This window comes from Gekko japonicus, unplaced genomic scaffold (assembly GCF_001447785.1).
Source record: "Gekko japonicus isolate JY-2015 unplaced genomic scaffold, Gekko_japonicus_V1.1 scaffold2661, whole genome shotgun sequence".
In the NCBI taxonomy this organism is placed as follows: Eukaryota; Metazoa; Chordata; class Lepidosauria; order Squamata; family Gekkonidae; genus Gekko; species Gekko japonicus.
Window position 1 is genome coordinate 120,254 of NW_015167136.1, and position 16,873 is coordinate 137,126.

At 46.7% G+C, this 16,873-nt stretch overlaps 1 protein-coding gene across 1 annotated transcript in view; it reads right to left on the minus strand.

Moving 5' to 3' along the window:
* Positions 1–11,602, minus strand: part of SMARCA4 (SWI/SNF related, matrix associated, actin dependent regulator of chromatin, subfamily a, member 4) — a 110,793-nt gene extending 99,191 nt beyond the window's left edge. The window contains exons 1-5 of the mRNA XM_015413054.1: positions 11,540–11,602; positions 8,491–8,737; positions 4,371–4,503; positions 1,568–1,960; positions 3–56 (exon numbers count right to left, since the gene is read on the minus strand). Of these exons, the coding sequence (XP_015268540.1) occupies positions 3–56; positions 1,568–1,960; positions 4,371–4,503; positions 8,491–8,712 (802 nt within the window). The 5' untranslated portion in view covers positions 8,713–8,737; positions 11,540–11,602. The remainder of the gene's footprint in view (positions 1–2; positions 57–1,567; positions 1,961–4,370; positions 4,504–8,490; positions 8,738–11,539) is intronic.
* Between the last annotated feature and the right edge of the window lie 5,271 nt (positions 11,603–16,873).

Below are 16,873 nucleotides of genomic sequence, written 5' to 3' on the forward strand. Positions count from 1 at the left end.
CATTCCTGGGGGAACTCCTGAGGGTCCAGGAGGGGGCATGTTAGGCCCTCCCATACCTGCATACATATTGGATAGATTGGTGTGTATACACACACACACACACACACACACACACACACAACACACAGAGTAAGACAGTTCCTCTTACGTAGCTCCCTTCACTCACTTCTTCGCCCAAAGTGTAATTAACACGTGGAATGCACTGCCACAGGAAGTGGTGGCAGTGGCTATGGTTTCAAGACGGGATTGGATAAATTTATGGAGCAGAGATCCATCTGTGGCTATGAGCCACAAGGGATAGGTGGAACTCTCAGTCTGGGGCAAGGGATGCTCTGTGATCTTGGTGCTTGTGGAGAGAGCACAGTGAGAGGGCTTCTGGAGTCCTGGCCCCACTGGGGGACATCCTGATGGCACCTGGGTTTTGGCCACTGTGTGACACAAGAGTGTTGGACTGGATGGGCCACTGGCCTGATCCAACACTAGCTTATCTTATGTTCTTATGTCTGGGGGAGTGATGCTCTGTATTCTTGGTGATTGGGGGAGGGAACAGTGGGAGGGCTTCTAGTGTCCTCCTGGCCCCACTGCTGGACCTCTTGAGGGCACCTGGTATTTCTGGTCATGGTGTGACAGAATGTTGGACTGGATGGGCCACTGGCCTGATCCAACACTAGCTTATCTTATGTTCTTATGTCTGGGGGAGTGATGCTCTGTATTCTTGGTGCTTGGGGGGCAACTGTGGGAGGGCTTCTGGAGTCCTGGCCAATGTTCCCTCTAAGTTGTGGAGTCTTGTGAACAAAAATTCTACTTTGTGAGCTACTGCCATTAAAGTTGTGAGCGAGTGATTTGGCTACTGCATAAATTAGTTGGCTCTGGAGACATCCTTCCTGAGCTAAGACAAAAATGTGTGACCCGGAGGCTAAAAAACTGAGCTAGCTCACGCTAACTCAGCTTAGAGGAAACATTGGTCCTGGCCCCACTGATGGACTTCATGATGAAGAAGAGGAGACTGGATTTATACCCTGCCCTTCACTTGGAGTCTAAGAGCAGCTTACAAACTCCTTTCCCTTCCCCTCCCCACAAGAGACACCCTGTGAGGTGGGTGGGGCTGAGAGAACGCTGACATAAACTGCTCTTTTTCAAGGACAGCTGTGCCAGAGCTTGTGACTGACCCAAGGTTACATCAGCAGGTGCGAGTGGAGGAGTGGGGAATCAAACCCGGTTCTCCCAGATTAGAGTCCGCCTGCACTTCACCACTACACCAAACTGGCTGATGATGGCACTTGGGTTTTGGCCACTGCGTGACACAGACTGTTGGACTGCTTGGGCCAGTGGCTTGATCCAACATAGTTTCTCTTGTGTTCTTATATGGAGCAGAGGTCCATCAGTGGCTCTTAGCCAGAAGGTATAGATGGAACACTCTGTCTGGGGCAAGGGATGCTCTGTATTCTTGGTGCTTGGGGGGCAACAGTGGGAGGAAGTGGCATAGGTCTAGAAGAGGAGAAGAGGGTCACTTTGCATCCACTGCCCAAGAGTGGTCTCCCAACACACAAAAAATCCTTGTACGTACCATGAGGTCTGTTGTAGTTCGGAGGTGTTGGGCCCGGGGCAGGGCCTGGTCCTTGCACTGGTCCTGTCCCAGACACAGAAGGCGGAGGTAGTGTTGGCATTTGCTGCTGCATCCCGGGCATCGGCCTTTTTCCCTGCACGGCCATCTGAAGATGGTCAGGTAAAGGCTGTCCCCTGGCGAGCATTTTGTAGGCCATGATCTGAGCCCTCAACTGATGCAACTGGTTCTGGTTAAACGGAGTCGGGCCTCGATTCTGCTGCCCTAGAGCTTGTGGGTCAGACCCATCTAACGGAACTCCTCCAGGACCAGAGGGCATCTGGGGGCCGGAAGAAGGACCGTTAGCCGGGACGGGACTTGACGCATGCTCAGAGCCACCAAGTGGGGAAGGGTAGCCTGGTAAAAGAGAGAGAGAGAGAGAGAGATCCCAATTTGCTGTGTAATCTCTGTATTCAAACACAAAACTCTTATTTTACAGATGCTTTGGAACTGAAATATGTGTTTTAAAAAATTAACAATTGGAACTTGAAGTGATTAGACCATCAACGGTGGGGGGAAGTGCCATCAAGTTGCAGCTGACTGATGGTGACCCTGTAGGGTTTTCAAGTCAAGAAACTAACAGAGGTGGTTTGCCAATCCCTCCCTCTGTGCAGTGACCTCGGACTTTGTTGGTGGTCTCCCATCCAAGTCCTACCTGGCGCTGACCCTGCTAACTTCCAAAATCTGATGAGACTGGGCTAGCCTGGGCCATTCAGGTCAAGGCAAGAGATAAACGGAGGAGGTTTTCCATGGCCTGCCTCTGCATAGAAACCTTGAGTTCCTTTGGTGGTCTCCCATCCAAGTACTACCTGGCGCTGACCCTGCTTAGCTTCAAAGATCGAGTGGGCTAGTCTGGGCTATTCGGGTCAAGGCAAGAGATAAACAGAGGTGGTTTGCCATTGCCTGCCTCTGCGTAGCAACCTTGCACTCCTTTGGTGGTCTCCCATCCAAGTACTAACCAGGGCTGACCCTGCCTAGCTCCCGAGAACTGATGAGATGGGGCCAGCCTGGGCCCTCCAGGTCCGGGGACACCATCAAAACTAGCTAGGAATTGTTAATATACGAATCCCCAGGACACGACTGATTGGCTGAATTTGCACAGAGACCTGTCTGGCAGGAGAGATCCCCAGATGCTCTGGTGGCAATAAACGGCTACAACACCCCTGCTATATGCTACTTCTGCCATCCTGACCACTTAGAACAAATGTATGTAGCCCCCCCCCCCCCGTTTTGAGGGGGGGGGCTTAAAAACCCACTTGATTAGCTTGATCAACATCAACAAGGCACATGACAAAACACCGGTGCATAATGACAACCGTGACTGGAAAACTGTAACCCTTCTTAGGATGGCGTGAGATCTTTTTTTTTTTTTTTAATGTTGTGGTTGATCTTATCTGCTGTGGCTATTTTGGAAAAGAGTGCTCTCTCTTTCAGTAATTTGTTTATGCTCTTTATAGACCGCCTTTCTCACGGGGACTCAAGGTGGGTTACATCGTGAGTCGGTACAGTCAACACAATGGGACATCCAATAACTAATGCATTAGGACATTACAAATCCAGAACCAACAGGGGATCAAAACTGGAGTGTAGCCTAAGTCCTCCTGTGACCCATTAAGCCAGGGGTGTCGAACTCATTTGTAATGTGGGCCGGTTCTGACATAAATGAGACCTTGTTGGGCTGGGCTGTGTATGTCATAAAATGTAATGCCAGGTAGTGGAGATATAAACTTTATAAAGGACACAAACACAAAGGTTAGGGTTAGGGTTAGCACTCTTGCAATATTCTGTTTATTTAACAGTGTCTGATAACGGACACCTCTTGCTCTGAAGTATTGCATCAAAATGTCTGTGCTGTTGAGATCCTGAGTGTGCTGTTCAGGTGTGTACCTGTAAGCTGCAAACCTATGATGAAGCAGCAGAAGAAGAACTGGAAGAAGAAGCCAAAGACAGCCAGTTCCACTGCGGGCCTGACAGAAGCCCTCCGGGGGGCTGATCCAGCCCCCGGGCCACATGTTTGACACCCCTGCACTAAGCGGAACAGAAATGACATAATAGGACCCCACTTACAATAAGCAATACATAGCGGTACGGACCACAAGTCCCAAACATTTATCCAAGTAATTCTGTGAACAGTTTTGTATAGTGTAACCCTATCAACCTGTACAGAAAAGCCATCTTGAATAGTTCGGTTTTGCGTAGTTTGTGGGAGGTCAGGAGTGAGAACTTTATTTTTTTTTTCTTTTTGTATTTCTCATATGTGTCTGTGTGTGCGCGTGTGTTTGTGTGTGCACCTGGAAGTCAGGGCAAACTCTGGTGACCAATGCTCCCTCTAAGCTGTGGAGTCTTGTGAGCAGAGATTCTACTTTGTGAGCTACTTGGCATTAAAGTTGTGAGCGAGCGATTTGGCTACTGCATAAATTAGTTTGCTCTGGAGCCATCCCTTCCTGAGCTAAGATAAAAACGTGTGAGCCGGAGGCTGAAAAACTGTGAGCTAGCTCACAGTTTTTCAGCCTCCGGCTCACACGTTTTTATCTTAGCTCAGGAAGGGATGGCTCCAGAGCAAACTAATTTATGCAGTAGCCAAATCGCTCGCTCACAACTTTAATGCCAGCAGCTCCCAAGGCTCCACAGCTTACGGGGAGCGTTGCTCCTTGGACAGGCCCCTCACAAGGCGGGGGCCACCACAGAGAAATTCCTGGTGCTCTGCTGGTCAGCCCCGCAGCCTTGATACCGTCTGACCCACGTTCATGCTGGAGAAAGCGGTTACCTTGGGAATGCTGGTCCATGGGGCTGGGGGGAGGACCCATCCCGGCGTGCCCGCCTGCCCTCATGCCCATGCCCTTCATCTGGCTGTAGCGAGGGTCCTCGGACAGGCCTTTCTCATGCATGGACTCCATCGGCTGCAACGACAGGGGAAACCGGACTTCTAAAACCCATTGAGACACAACCTGTTCAGAGGAGCAAAAACGCTCCCCCGATGCAAAGCACGACCTAGTCTTGAAATGCACGAATGCTGAAGTTGCCATCTGACTTACGGACCTCCTTCCCCCTCAATATTTTATTAGAAATTTTGTAAATATCACAGAAATACAAAAACAATGCAAAAATACACAGCTTATTTATACAGCTCATATAATGGAGCTGCAGTGGCTCAAGTGGTTAAGAAGCTGAACTGCAAGCTGTGGAAGGTCGGTAGTTCAGCAGTTCGAGACCCGAGTGCTGCATGACGGAGTGAGCTCCCGTCTCTAGTTCCAGCTCCTGCTAACCTAGCAGTTCGAAAGCAAGAAATTGCAAGTAGATAAACAGGTACCACTTCGGTGGGAAGGTAACAGCGTTCCGTGCGCCTTGGTGTTTAGTCATGCCGGCCACATGACCACGGAAACGCCGGCTCTTCGGCTTTGAAACGGAGATGAGCACCGCAACCCTAGAATCGGATTCGACTGGCTTTCGAGCAAGGGAACCTTTACCTTTACCTATAATGGAACTTAAAATCAAGTTAGTAGTACATAAAAGAACCAGAGACTGGTAAAAAAAAAATCACTGCACGGAAGTTGAGATACAGAACATAGTATTTAGTGCATAGGCTTTATCACAAACATAAGTCATCAATTACTTTAGGAATTTCCTGTTGAGAGGTGAAATATTCTAAGATGGGGAGCCAGATAGAGGTAAAATTAGAGGGCGACGAGTTCTTGTCAAAATGCGTAAGATTATCCGTAAATTTAAGCAATAAGGTAAAAATCCCACAACCTTTTTATACCAATGTGAGAGAGTGGGTTTGTGCCAATGACAGTCTTAGCTGCAGACAGAAGAAGAGAGACACTTTCTATTTTAGAGGAAGAACAGCGCTTCAGCTATTCAGAAAGAGATTTTCCAATGTAAGAGGAATATCCAAATCCAAATTCCCAGATTAGTTAATGTCTCATCCTTAGCGGTACCTTGGCTCTGACAATACAATAAACCCAAACAAGAATACTGTTGCTCAGACACATGCTGCTGAAGAGGAAGCATTTATCTGAGAACAGATACCCGCACATAAAGGTTCACACATTTTAGATCAAGGCCACTCTAATAATGAATAATACAAAGCAAATCTCCTGCATGTATGCATCATCAAAAAACCTCCCAATACTCTCCCAGCAGCACATGCTTGAAAGGTGCTGTATACACGATACATTTCAACAAATGTATAGTGTATAGACCCTTAGATTGGATCCTGCTAGGCTCTGTGCTGGTAAAGACAACAGGAGGCACCCCTAGAAAGGCTACACTGGGGATCATGCAACCTGTGTGGACAGAGGCTAGCAGAGACAGGAGGCGCAGGGAGATGAGGCGGGTTTCAAAACCCATTCATACCACAAACTCTTCTTCATTCTTACAAGCAACTTTGTCATTGCAACTTTCACGACATTAGTTGTCGTAGATTTTCCGGGCTGTGTGGCCGTGGTTTTGGCATTGTAGGACCTGACGTTTTGCCAGCAGCTGTGACTGGCATTCTCAGAGGTATAACACAGAAAGATGGAGTGCTCTCTGTGTCGAGTACTCCATCTTTCTGTGTGATACCTCTGAGGGTGCCAGTCACAGCTGCTGGCGAAACGTCAGGTCTTACGATGCCAAGACCATGGCCACACGGCCCGGAAAATCTACAACAACTAATGAACTCTGGCCGTGAAAGCCTTCGACAGCATATTTTTACCACATTGTTTGCCTTTTCAGTATTCTGCTCTGGTTGTACATTCTGAATAAAACACTTACCTAACAGCCTGTCAAAATGTTTGATATGGAGGGACACGCAAGCGGTATTACTGCGAACTGCTTGTGTGACTATTCTAACATTCAATTACTATCCTATGATAAAAGTCTGCATCGCAAACTTAACGACTCTCTATACAGAGTTCTTAGCTGAGGAATTAGACCAGGGATGGACTAACGGCAGCTCGGGAGCCGCATGCGGCTCTTTCACACAGTCTAATTTAATGTTAATAAAAAGCAAATTTGCATATTTTCCCAATAAAAATGTGTGTGTGATATTTGTTCATGTCTTGTGGCTCTCAAACATCTGACGCTTATTCTGCGTGGCTGTTATGTTAAGCAAGTTTGAATTAGAGACTAAAAGATGCAGAAAACTTTGCCTGTGGAAAAAGAATGAGTGTCCAAGCTACTGAAACAAAGCAGGGACCCTCTATGTGAGGTTACATATTTTATGGCCTCTGTGAACACTCGTTAACGAGTAGCTTGGCCGCTAATAAGTTATACAGTTGAAATGCCCTGCTTCTTCTTAAAAAAAGAATGACAAATTAATTCACAAAAAGCTATAGACTACCATCCTGAGACGTTTCCCATAGCAAGTTAACCATGAAGAACATTTTGGGGAGGGGGAAAGGAACAAACATAGTTCATGCCATTGGTTGTTGTAGGACCTGACGTTTCGCCAGCAGCTGTGACTGGCATCCTCAGAGGTGTAACACAGAAAGATGGAGTACTCTCTGTGTCAAGGTGAGAAGAAATATGGTAGGCAGGTAATTTATATCTACTCAGGAAGGTGGGGTAGGGCTCAGATTATCTTTGTAGGAGTTCCTCAGGCTGTGACATGCTAATGGAGGAGCTTTCCTGAGGAGGTTCTTTGGCATATGGATGGGCTGTTGAAATTCTAAACTTATCTGAAGTGCTGTTGTAAGATGTAGAGCATTTTGTGTTTTTCAGGACAGGACCTCCTCAGGAAAGCTCCTCCATTAGCATGTCACAGCCTGGGGAATTACTACAAGATAATGACCTGCCTACCACTTTTCTTCTCACCTTGACACAGAGAGTGCTCCATCTTTCCGTGTTATACTTCTGAGGACCCAGTCACAGCTGCTGGCGAAACATCAGGCCCAACAATGCCAAGACCACGGCCATAAGGCCCGGAAAATCAACAACAACCAATGAATTCCGGCTACGAAAGCCTTCGACAACATATAGTTCATGCCACTTGAAGCAGACTAGCTAGATTTGAATCCCGTAAAGCCCTTAGAGACCAACAAGAATTTTAGGGCATGAGATTTTGAGAGTCAAAGCTCCCTTCACATTCCGAAAATCTTGTTGGTCTCTCAGGTGCTACTGGAGTGGATTCCAACTGCTCTACTGCCGGCCAACACAGTCACCCTCTGAAATTAAAGCAGATTAATTTCCAAAATCACACTTGAAACCTCAGAGGAAGTCCTTCTTCACCCAAAGAGTGATTAACACATGGAATTCACTGCCACAGGAAGTGGTGGCGGCTACAAGCATGGACGGCTTCAAAAAATTAGATAAGCATATGGAGCAGAGGTCCATCAGTGGCTCTTAGCCACAAGGGATAGATAGGGACTCTGGGGCAAGGGATGCTCTGTCTTCTTGGTGCTTGGGGGGGGGGGCAACAGTGGGAGAGCTTCTAGTGTCCTGGCCCCACTGCTGGACCTCCTGAGAGCACTGGTATTTCTGGCCACTGTGGGACACAGAGTGTTGGACTGGATGGGCCACGGGCCTGATCCAACATTGGCTTCTCTTACGTTCTCTTATGTTCTTATGTATTCTTGGTGTTTGGGGGGGGACGGACAGTGGGAGGGCGTCTAGTATCCTGGCCGCACTGATGGACCTCCTGATGGCTCCTGGTATTTTTGGCCACTGTGTGACAGAGTGTCGGACTAGATGGGCCATTGGCCTGATCCAACACTGGCTTCTCTTATGTTCTTAGAGGGCACTTAAAACCACGAAGGAGTTCTCATATGCATCAGCGGGAAGAAGAAGGAAGAGAGAGACAACACAGCCGACGTCCTGTTTGTCAATTCCTGTGTAACGGAAAAGGAACGAAGGAAATGAGAAGATGCCACCAGAAATGCACACACAGCAGTGTTCCAGTTCCTTACCTTATGCATCTGATGCATGTTGTCCTGAGAATAACCTCCAGGCCCCTGTGGTGGTATTGGGTGCCCCGCTGATGGTGGCCCAGGGCTGGGGCCCATCATGCTATGTGCAGAACCAGGGGATGGTCCGGGACTGGGGCCCAGCATAGCACCAGGGGAGGGCCCGGGCCCGGGAGAAGGCCCCGGGCGAGGCGTTCCTCCCATCGGAGGATCGGGAGTGGACATTTTCAGCGACGTTCCAAATAATATCCTAGGGCAGAAGAATTTATCATTAGCAAAAGAGTAAATATCCACACACACACACATACATACATACACACACATATTAGTTTTCTACAGAGAAAATAGACAAACATCACAGTTTACAAGACATACTAACACAAAACAAACAAGAAGCTAGGACTCATTATAACTGTTCAATATTTTACATACAAAATATCATTCTTTCAGGCACCTTAACAGGTTTAATATTATACACTAGCACTTTAATATGTTGTAATATTTATAGTTTTAAATTGTGTATTGATGGCTCTTATACTGTATATTTTATTGTTACATTGCAGTGTTTTATACCGGTTGAGTAAGCTGCCCTGAGACGGCTTTGCTGGGAGGGCGGGGTAAAAATCTAATAATAAATACATGCCAGAATAGAAATTTAGGAATAATGCGTGGTAATTTTGTAGTTATTAATGAAATATAATCAGGAGTCAACAGCATGGCACATTTAGTTTTTTTATTTATAACCTGGACCCCACCCCCCCAGCAGAGGGCTCAGGGCAGTTCACAACATAACACAACATAGCATTAAAACGTAAAATAAGATAATAAAACTGATAAATACAAATAAACACAATAAGGCAGATTCTAATTAAAAATTCAGCCGCTCTGGGACAAATCTGGCCGGCCGGCCGGCTCACCCATTCTCTTGGTTAATTAAACGCTGCACGAAAACAAGGCAGCCTTGCGTGCCCTACAGAACCCGAATAGATCCCGCAGGGCTCGAACCTCCTCAGAGAGCTGGTCCCAGAGGGCAGGGGCAGCCACGGAGAAGGCCCTTGCTCTAATGGATGACAAACAGGTTATTCGTGGACTAGGCACCTGCAGTAGGCCCTGTGATGAGGACCAGAGGGGGTATGGGGGGGGGGGTTCAACACTGTTCTGAAAGCAATCACCACCCGGGGATACGCTATGAGAAAGTGCTGAGAACAGGTGGTGCTCCCAAAGTGTTCGCATTACTGGGCATGCCCATCACCTTAGCTTTGCAAGGAAACTGTGATTGGAAATAAGTGACAGATTAAAAAAAACTCAATTGCTAGACTTGCATGTAATTATTGGGGATCATTTTTTCCCCCCTAGAAAAAGAAGAGCAGGTTTTTATACTGCATTTTCCTCTGCATTAAGGAGCCTCAAAGCGGCTTGGAACCGCCTTCCCTTCCTCTCCCCGCAACAAGCACCTTGTGAGGCAGGTAGACGGGGCTGAGGGAGCTCTGAGAGAACTGTGACTGTGGAGGAGGGGGAAATCAAACCCGGTTCTCCAGGTTAGAGTCCGCCACTTTGAACCACTAGAAGACCACGCTTTGAAGACATCTTTCAAAGACGTCTGGCCTCCAGCGCCCATCGTCAGGTCATGGATGGTCCCCTCCAGATTCCTTCACAGAATGGAACCGTTATCATCCACGGCCTCCTCAAAAAACCTCTTGCCACAGTCCCAGTGTTGTTGAGACCTGCAGCCGCGCAACGGCTCTTTTCCTCCCCTGAAGCTTGGTCACCGTCCTCCTCTTCTTGAGGCCCGGTCCGAGGCCAAGCCATGGCTTGATGCCAACTGTGCCTCCTCTCTCCCTGACCTGAGGGTCTCCTGGTCCCTGCCTCCAGGTCAGCCCACAACACACCAGCAACACCATCCTGGGCACCAGAGGCTGTGGGGGAGCCAGAAGGGTCCCCCATGCACACTGCGTCATAAGACCCTTCCATCCATGGTGTTCGGGTCTGATCTTAAAAGCACTGCCTGAAGGAAGCACGTGGTTAGGCTAACTTTGACCAAGGTGAGCCTGCGTTCTCTTAAACCTTGACTTTTATGGAGCCAGTTTGGTGTCGTGGTTAAGTGCGCGGACTCTAATCTGGGAGAACCGGGTTTGATTCCCCACTCCTCCACTTGCACCTGGCTGGATGACCTTGGGCAAGCCGTAGTTCTGATAAGGGCTGTTTTTGAAAAAGAGCAGTTTCTGTCAAGAGCTCTCTCAGCCCCACCCACCTCACAGGGTGTCTGTTGTGCGGAGGGGGAAGGGGAGTCTGTAAGCCGCTCTGAGACACCTTTGGGTTGTGAAGGGCGGGTATAAATCCAGTCTCCTCTTCTTCTTGCCTGTTAGCTTATGCAACACCTTAAATGTATTACAAACACTGTAAAGAGAGACTATAAAGTGTTTCCTGTTGCTCTTCAGCATGTATTTGGGACAATTTGGGGTGTTTTCTATGTTTCATTGAAAGGATGACATGGACTGAACTCAGCTTCCCAGAAAATGTACAGTTGGGTGACACCGTCTCTGCAATTAATTTAGGCTAATTGCTTATCTGTCTGCCTTACAAAGCAGGCATGATCAGACTGAACAGTTGTGTCCTCACAAGCTTGTGTAGTGTTATGTGTCTTTTTGGTTAACCCTAATAAAAGGTGTTCTATGCAAAAAAATAATAATAATCAGACCCTTCTTTCATAGTTCAAGCTGGCAGACAATCAAGTTGGCAGCTTTATTTTCGGCTTAATTATGCACACCAAAACAGACCTTAGCTTCCATTGCAAATGTGGGAGGGGAACTTCTGGAGATAACACCCAGGCCAACATGTTCCGTTTCTCTTCACGTTTGGCACTGCAGCTCCCATCAATCATCCTCAACTTGGTAGCCAATTCTGAAACTCCTAACTTTATTTTCTAATAAGCTATCCAAGTCATGGAGCAATGGATGGACAGAAAAACCTGACATCTTTTATTATTATAGATTCCCCTCATTTCTAAAAAAAACCCTGCAATTTCAATTATTTTTCATTTTATTACACCTACCTGTCAACATCAATGTCTTGCTAACTCATAGCAGAAGTTCCTGTTTGACCATGAGGGTTCTTCTTTCCGACTGCCGATGCTGTTGAAGAAAATGTTGCAGTTAGAATTCTGCTTAAATGTTGTGCATCGTTAAGCCCCTTCAAGGTCATACCCAACCTCAAGAACTACTATATTTCAATACCGGGGAATAAGATCTTTAAACATTCATTTCTGTTCACACATTCCCCACAAGAAGGGTCAAAGTCAATTACAGAGCAAGAAAACATCCAAGGTTCTCTTTAGTTCCTAGAAAGAAGACTGACACACCCACCCACCTTTGAGGTGCAAGCTGACCTGGTAGGGATGGAGAAGGCAATACTCCGCTTCAAATCCCTTGTGCACCAGGGGGGAAAAGTTGGTATTTTTTAGATCTGGAAATCAGGGAGGGTATAATCATCTGTATTCTGGGTTACTTGGGTCCCAAATACTGGTTTAGTATCTGGGTTTTGGAGTTTTTCGGGATTCCAAAATTATTCGAGGCCATCGTTCTCTATGGGGAATATTTCCAGGGGGCTGGTAGGGCAGTTTTTTTGAGCAAATGTCACTAAAACTACAGCAGAGTTAGTGCTGCCTGTCCCCTGAAGATACCCAATTTTCATGTGAATTGGAACATGGTATTAAGTTATATGGGTCCCTAAACAAAGTGCCCCCGGCCCTCCTCCATGGTTTCCTGGGGGGGGGGGGGTCCCGTGGTTTCTCCAGGGCAAAGAATAGCCAAACATACAAGAGCAAGCAAAGCAACCACTGGCACAAAACCTTCCAATGCAAACAGAGCCAACAAACTGAGAAGAAACAAAGGCAAACTAGATAACTGCAACAGAACCGCAGGCCAATGTGGCAAGCCCACCACAATCGATGTCAAACCAATGAATCCAAGCAAAACCTATTTATTTATTTATTATATTTACACCCCACCCTCCCCACAATGCAGGCTCAGGGCGGCTCACCATCAGTACATAAAATACAGCTAAAACCCCATAAAACCATATAAAACAATTCCATTATTAATACAGTTTCATAAAGTGCTGAAGATAGTTACTCAAGATGGCTTCTTTCAGTGTCCTCTCTAAAAATCCTACTGCTCCAGATCTTCCTGCGGCTCAGGCTGGATGTTAAAGCCAAGAGCCAGGGCTCTATAACGGTGGCGGCTCCCTAGCTGAAAGCCTGGCAGAAGAGCTCCGTCTCGCAGGCCCTGTGGAACTGCAAAAGGTCCCGCAGGGCCCTGATCTCCTCCGAAAGCTCGTTCCACCAGGATGGGGCCGCCACCAAGAAAGCCCTGGCCCTGGTAGTAGCAAGCCTGGCCTCTTTTGAGCCAGGGAGGGTCAATTGATTTTGAGACCCCGACCAAAGTGCTCTCTCGGGTATATATGGGGAAAGGCGGTCCTGCAGGTATGCTGGACCCTGGCCAAATAGGGCTTTAAAGGTAAGAACCAGCACCTTGAAGCAGATTCCGTATGCTATTGGCAGCTAGTGCAATTGCTGCAGCACAGGCTGGATATACTCCCACTTGGGGAGACCCATCAAAAGCCTGGCTACAGCATTCTGCACTAGCTGCAGCGACAAGGGCAGCCCCATGTAGAGAGCATCACAGTAGTCCATGGCATGGATTACTGTTGCTTGGTCGGCGTGGTCGAGGAAGGGAATTTAAGCGGGGGGGGGGGGGGCACTGTTGCAAGCCCAACAGAACCAATGTCAAGAACCACAGAAGCCAACCAGAACCTAAGGTCAATGTGGCAGCAAGCCCAAAATTACCAATATCAAACCAGGGAATCCCAACAGAAGGAACCGGGCACATTCCCCCTAACATGCTGATCCCATTTGCCCATGAGAGCTGCTTCCCTCGTCCCTCCCCCCTCATGTTGCCAAAAACCCTCGTTTGGTGCTTTAAAACACTGGCCATGAATATTCCCAAATATTTCCAGAAATACTTGGGATTAGAATAGTGGTATTGACTAGAATTCTCTAATGTGTACCCAGAGTCTGAATATACCTGAAAAAAACCTTTTTTGGGGGACTGAATGTATCCAAGTGCAAATCCCTATCTAAAACACCAACACAATCTTGCATCTCTCTTCTTTCAAACTCTCTTTTTCTGAGAAGCAGCTTAAATTCTCATCTTGCTCACTTTCATTCCTTTACATCCTTTGCTTCTCCAATGCACACTTCTTCACCCTGTTCGCCACCCTTGTACCTATTCCCTCTCCTCCCGAGTCAACAATATGTCTTTTTGGCTTACAATAGTCTGAAAAATACTTTGTACACTGTTCTTCAACAAATCACTACATGGCTCTCTGCAGGCACACCATTCAGTTGATCTCCTTGACAGATATCAAACATTTTCAGATGCAGAGAGCCAGTTTGGTGTCGTGGTTAAGTGTGCAGACTCTAATTTGGGAGAACCGGGTTTGATTCCCCACTCCTCCACTTGCACCTGCTGGATGACCTTGGGCAAGCCATAGTTCTGGCACAGCTGTCCCTGAAAAAGAGCAGTTTCTGTCAGAGCTCTCTCAGCCCCACCCACCTCACGGGGTGTCTGTTGTGGGGAGGGGAAAGGAGTTTGTAAGCCGCTCTGAGACTCCTTTGGGTAGTGAAGGGCGGGGTATAAATCCAATCTCTTCTTCTTCTTCTTTTACCTCACAGGGTATCTGTCATGAGGAGGGGAAGGGAAAGGCGTTTGTAAGCCGCTCTGAGACTCCTCTGGGTAGTGAAGGGCGGATCTAGGAATGGGAATAATATGGTATGGATTATTCTGATCTTGGTCGCCCAACACCAGAAGGGCATTCACACTGGCTAGAAGTTCGACTTTACCTTCAGCAGTGCTGGAAGGGAGGTTACCCCTTAAGGCTCTGTTCTTGCTCTCTGGGTGAAATTGACTCTATAGAACACATTTTTTAAAACTGTCCTAACTATACAAAGGTCCGATCGGAAAGTCTTAACCCACCGCTAGAAAGATTTCCTGGGAGATCAAATAAAATCAAGCTTCATTATCTTCTGTCAAGATAGAAACCACCAGACTACTCGACAGGTGACTAAATTCTGTGCTCAGGTTTACAAGCATCGAAAATCCCTTTTAGCAGCATGACTTTGTAGTTATTTGGCATGATTCTGTATGTTTCTAAGACTTAATTTTATCTCTTGTTATCTTTTAAAAAAAATTCAACCCAACTGTATTGCTGGTTGCTGGCTTTTGCATTTCTTAATCAAACTGTGCTGCCAGTCGCTGACTGTTGTAATGAAGTGATTGATTTGATTGATTGATTGATCTTGGTCGCCAGCAACACATCCATCTTTTATACATCCTTCATGGCTGCCATTCTCAGTCTCAATCTCCTTCTGACCTCTTGGTTGCCAGTCTCCCTTTGGGTTGCTGATGGAGCCAAGGAACAGAAAATCTTGAACAATTTCAGTTTCTTAACCGTCAACCTTGAAGTTGTGTACTTTCCCAGTAGTCACTACTATTTGTCTTCTTGACGTTCTGCTGTAACCCTCCCTTGGCCCTGTCCGCTTTACCCTCCAGCAGTAGTCATTTCAAGTCTTCACTATCTTCTGCCAGTAATGACAGCCAGTTTGGTGTAGTGGTTAAGAGCGGCTGACTCTAATCTGGGAGAACCGGGTTTGATTCCCCACTCCTCCACTTCCACCTGCTGATGTGGCCTTGGGTCAGTCACAAGCTCTGGCACAGCTGTCCTTGAAAAAGAGCAGTTTGTGTCAGAGTTCTCTCAGCCCCATCCACCTCACAGGGTGTCTGTTGTGGGGAGGGGGAGGGAAAGGAGTTTGTAAGCCGCTCTGAGACTCCAAGTGAAGGGCGGGGCATAAATCCAATCTCTTCTTCTCTTCTTCTAATGTGGTGTCATCTGCATATCTTAAACAGTTAATGTTCCTTCCATCAATTTTTCACTCCACCTTCATCTTTCCAGATATTGTTCTGCATACAGACTGAACAGATAGGGAGAGAAAAAGACATCCTTGTCTGACAACCTTTGCCAACTGGAAAGCGTTGTGCTTCTCCATGTTCTATCTTCATGGTAGCCTCTTGTCCAGAGTACAGGTTGCACATCAAAACAATCAGATGTTGCCACATACCCATTTCTTTTAAAAACAACTATAACTTTTCAATTTGGATTGTCTCCTCAAAGGGAATTTAGGGTAAGAGGTGATCAGAAGTAGTTTACCACTGCCTTCTTCTCTGCAGTACTAACCAGGGTTAGCTAAAGTGGCACCATTGTTGTCTCTGAAAGATTATTTGTTAGTGTCACCTTCCAGTACTGATGCTGCCCAGTAGTTACCCTGCGAGGTGCTTGCTTATTGGGGAGACGGTATTACCTTTACGGTTTCTGGTTATTTTGAACAGTTGCTGACGAAAGGAACTTGTAAATATAACTGAGAAAGCTTGGTGCTACAAACAGTCTCTCAAACTCCACTCTGACAGGCTTATACACACATATATATAGCCACACAGGCTAGTCTCTTTGTTTTATTGACACTGAATAGAATCAACTCTCTAGTCACACAGACTAAACTGTTGGTCTTATTCACACAGAATTAGACTCAGAATTCCATAGTCACACAGACCATGCTGTCTCTTCAAACTTCACACACAGAACTCTGTCATAAAACATCTCAGAGTCACACAGACTCTCTTCAAAACTCTCCCATACTTCTCTCTCTTATATCACAGAATCTCCTCATAGACACATGTAACCCATGCAGTTCTGTAGCTGTTAACAGCATACAGGGATCAGGCACGCCTGCTTTTGCCAATAGGTGGTGTGGCAATTAACTCCCTTTCCCCCCTTCTATACTTAGTTAATGCGCATGCTCAGTGCTTGTAGCCTTCCCTAAAGGCGGCTGGGTATTCACAGCAGCCAGCAGTTCAGCCTGGCCCAGAAAGAGGCAACATCTTGGGGAGAGGCCTATATAGACTTTGCTGTGTTAAGGCCTGCCTTGAATTATTGCAGGTAAATGCTGTTAACCAATGTAATTATTAGAGATTCTTTCAAACAAAGGTGAAGTTACATCTTGGGAAGTTATTACATGTTGGTTTGGGACTATTAAGATACTTAATAGTAATTTCATATGATTGTGAAAATATGTAATTTTATAGTTATTGATCCTTTAAAACATCTTCCTTAGTATTCTGTTTGTTAAAGCAGCCAGCAGTTCAGCCTGGCCCAGAAAGAGGCAACATCTTGGGGAGAGGCCTATATAGACTTTGCTGTGTTAAGGCCTGCCTTGAATTATTGCAGGTAAATTCTGAAGTCAACTGAGAAGAGCTGCAGCATCCCAAATACAGCC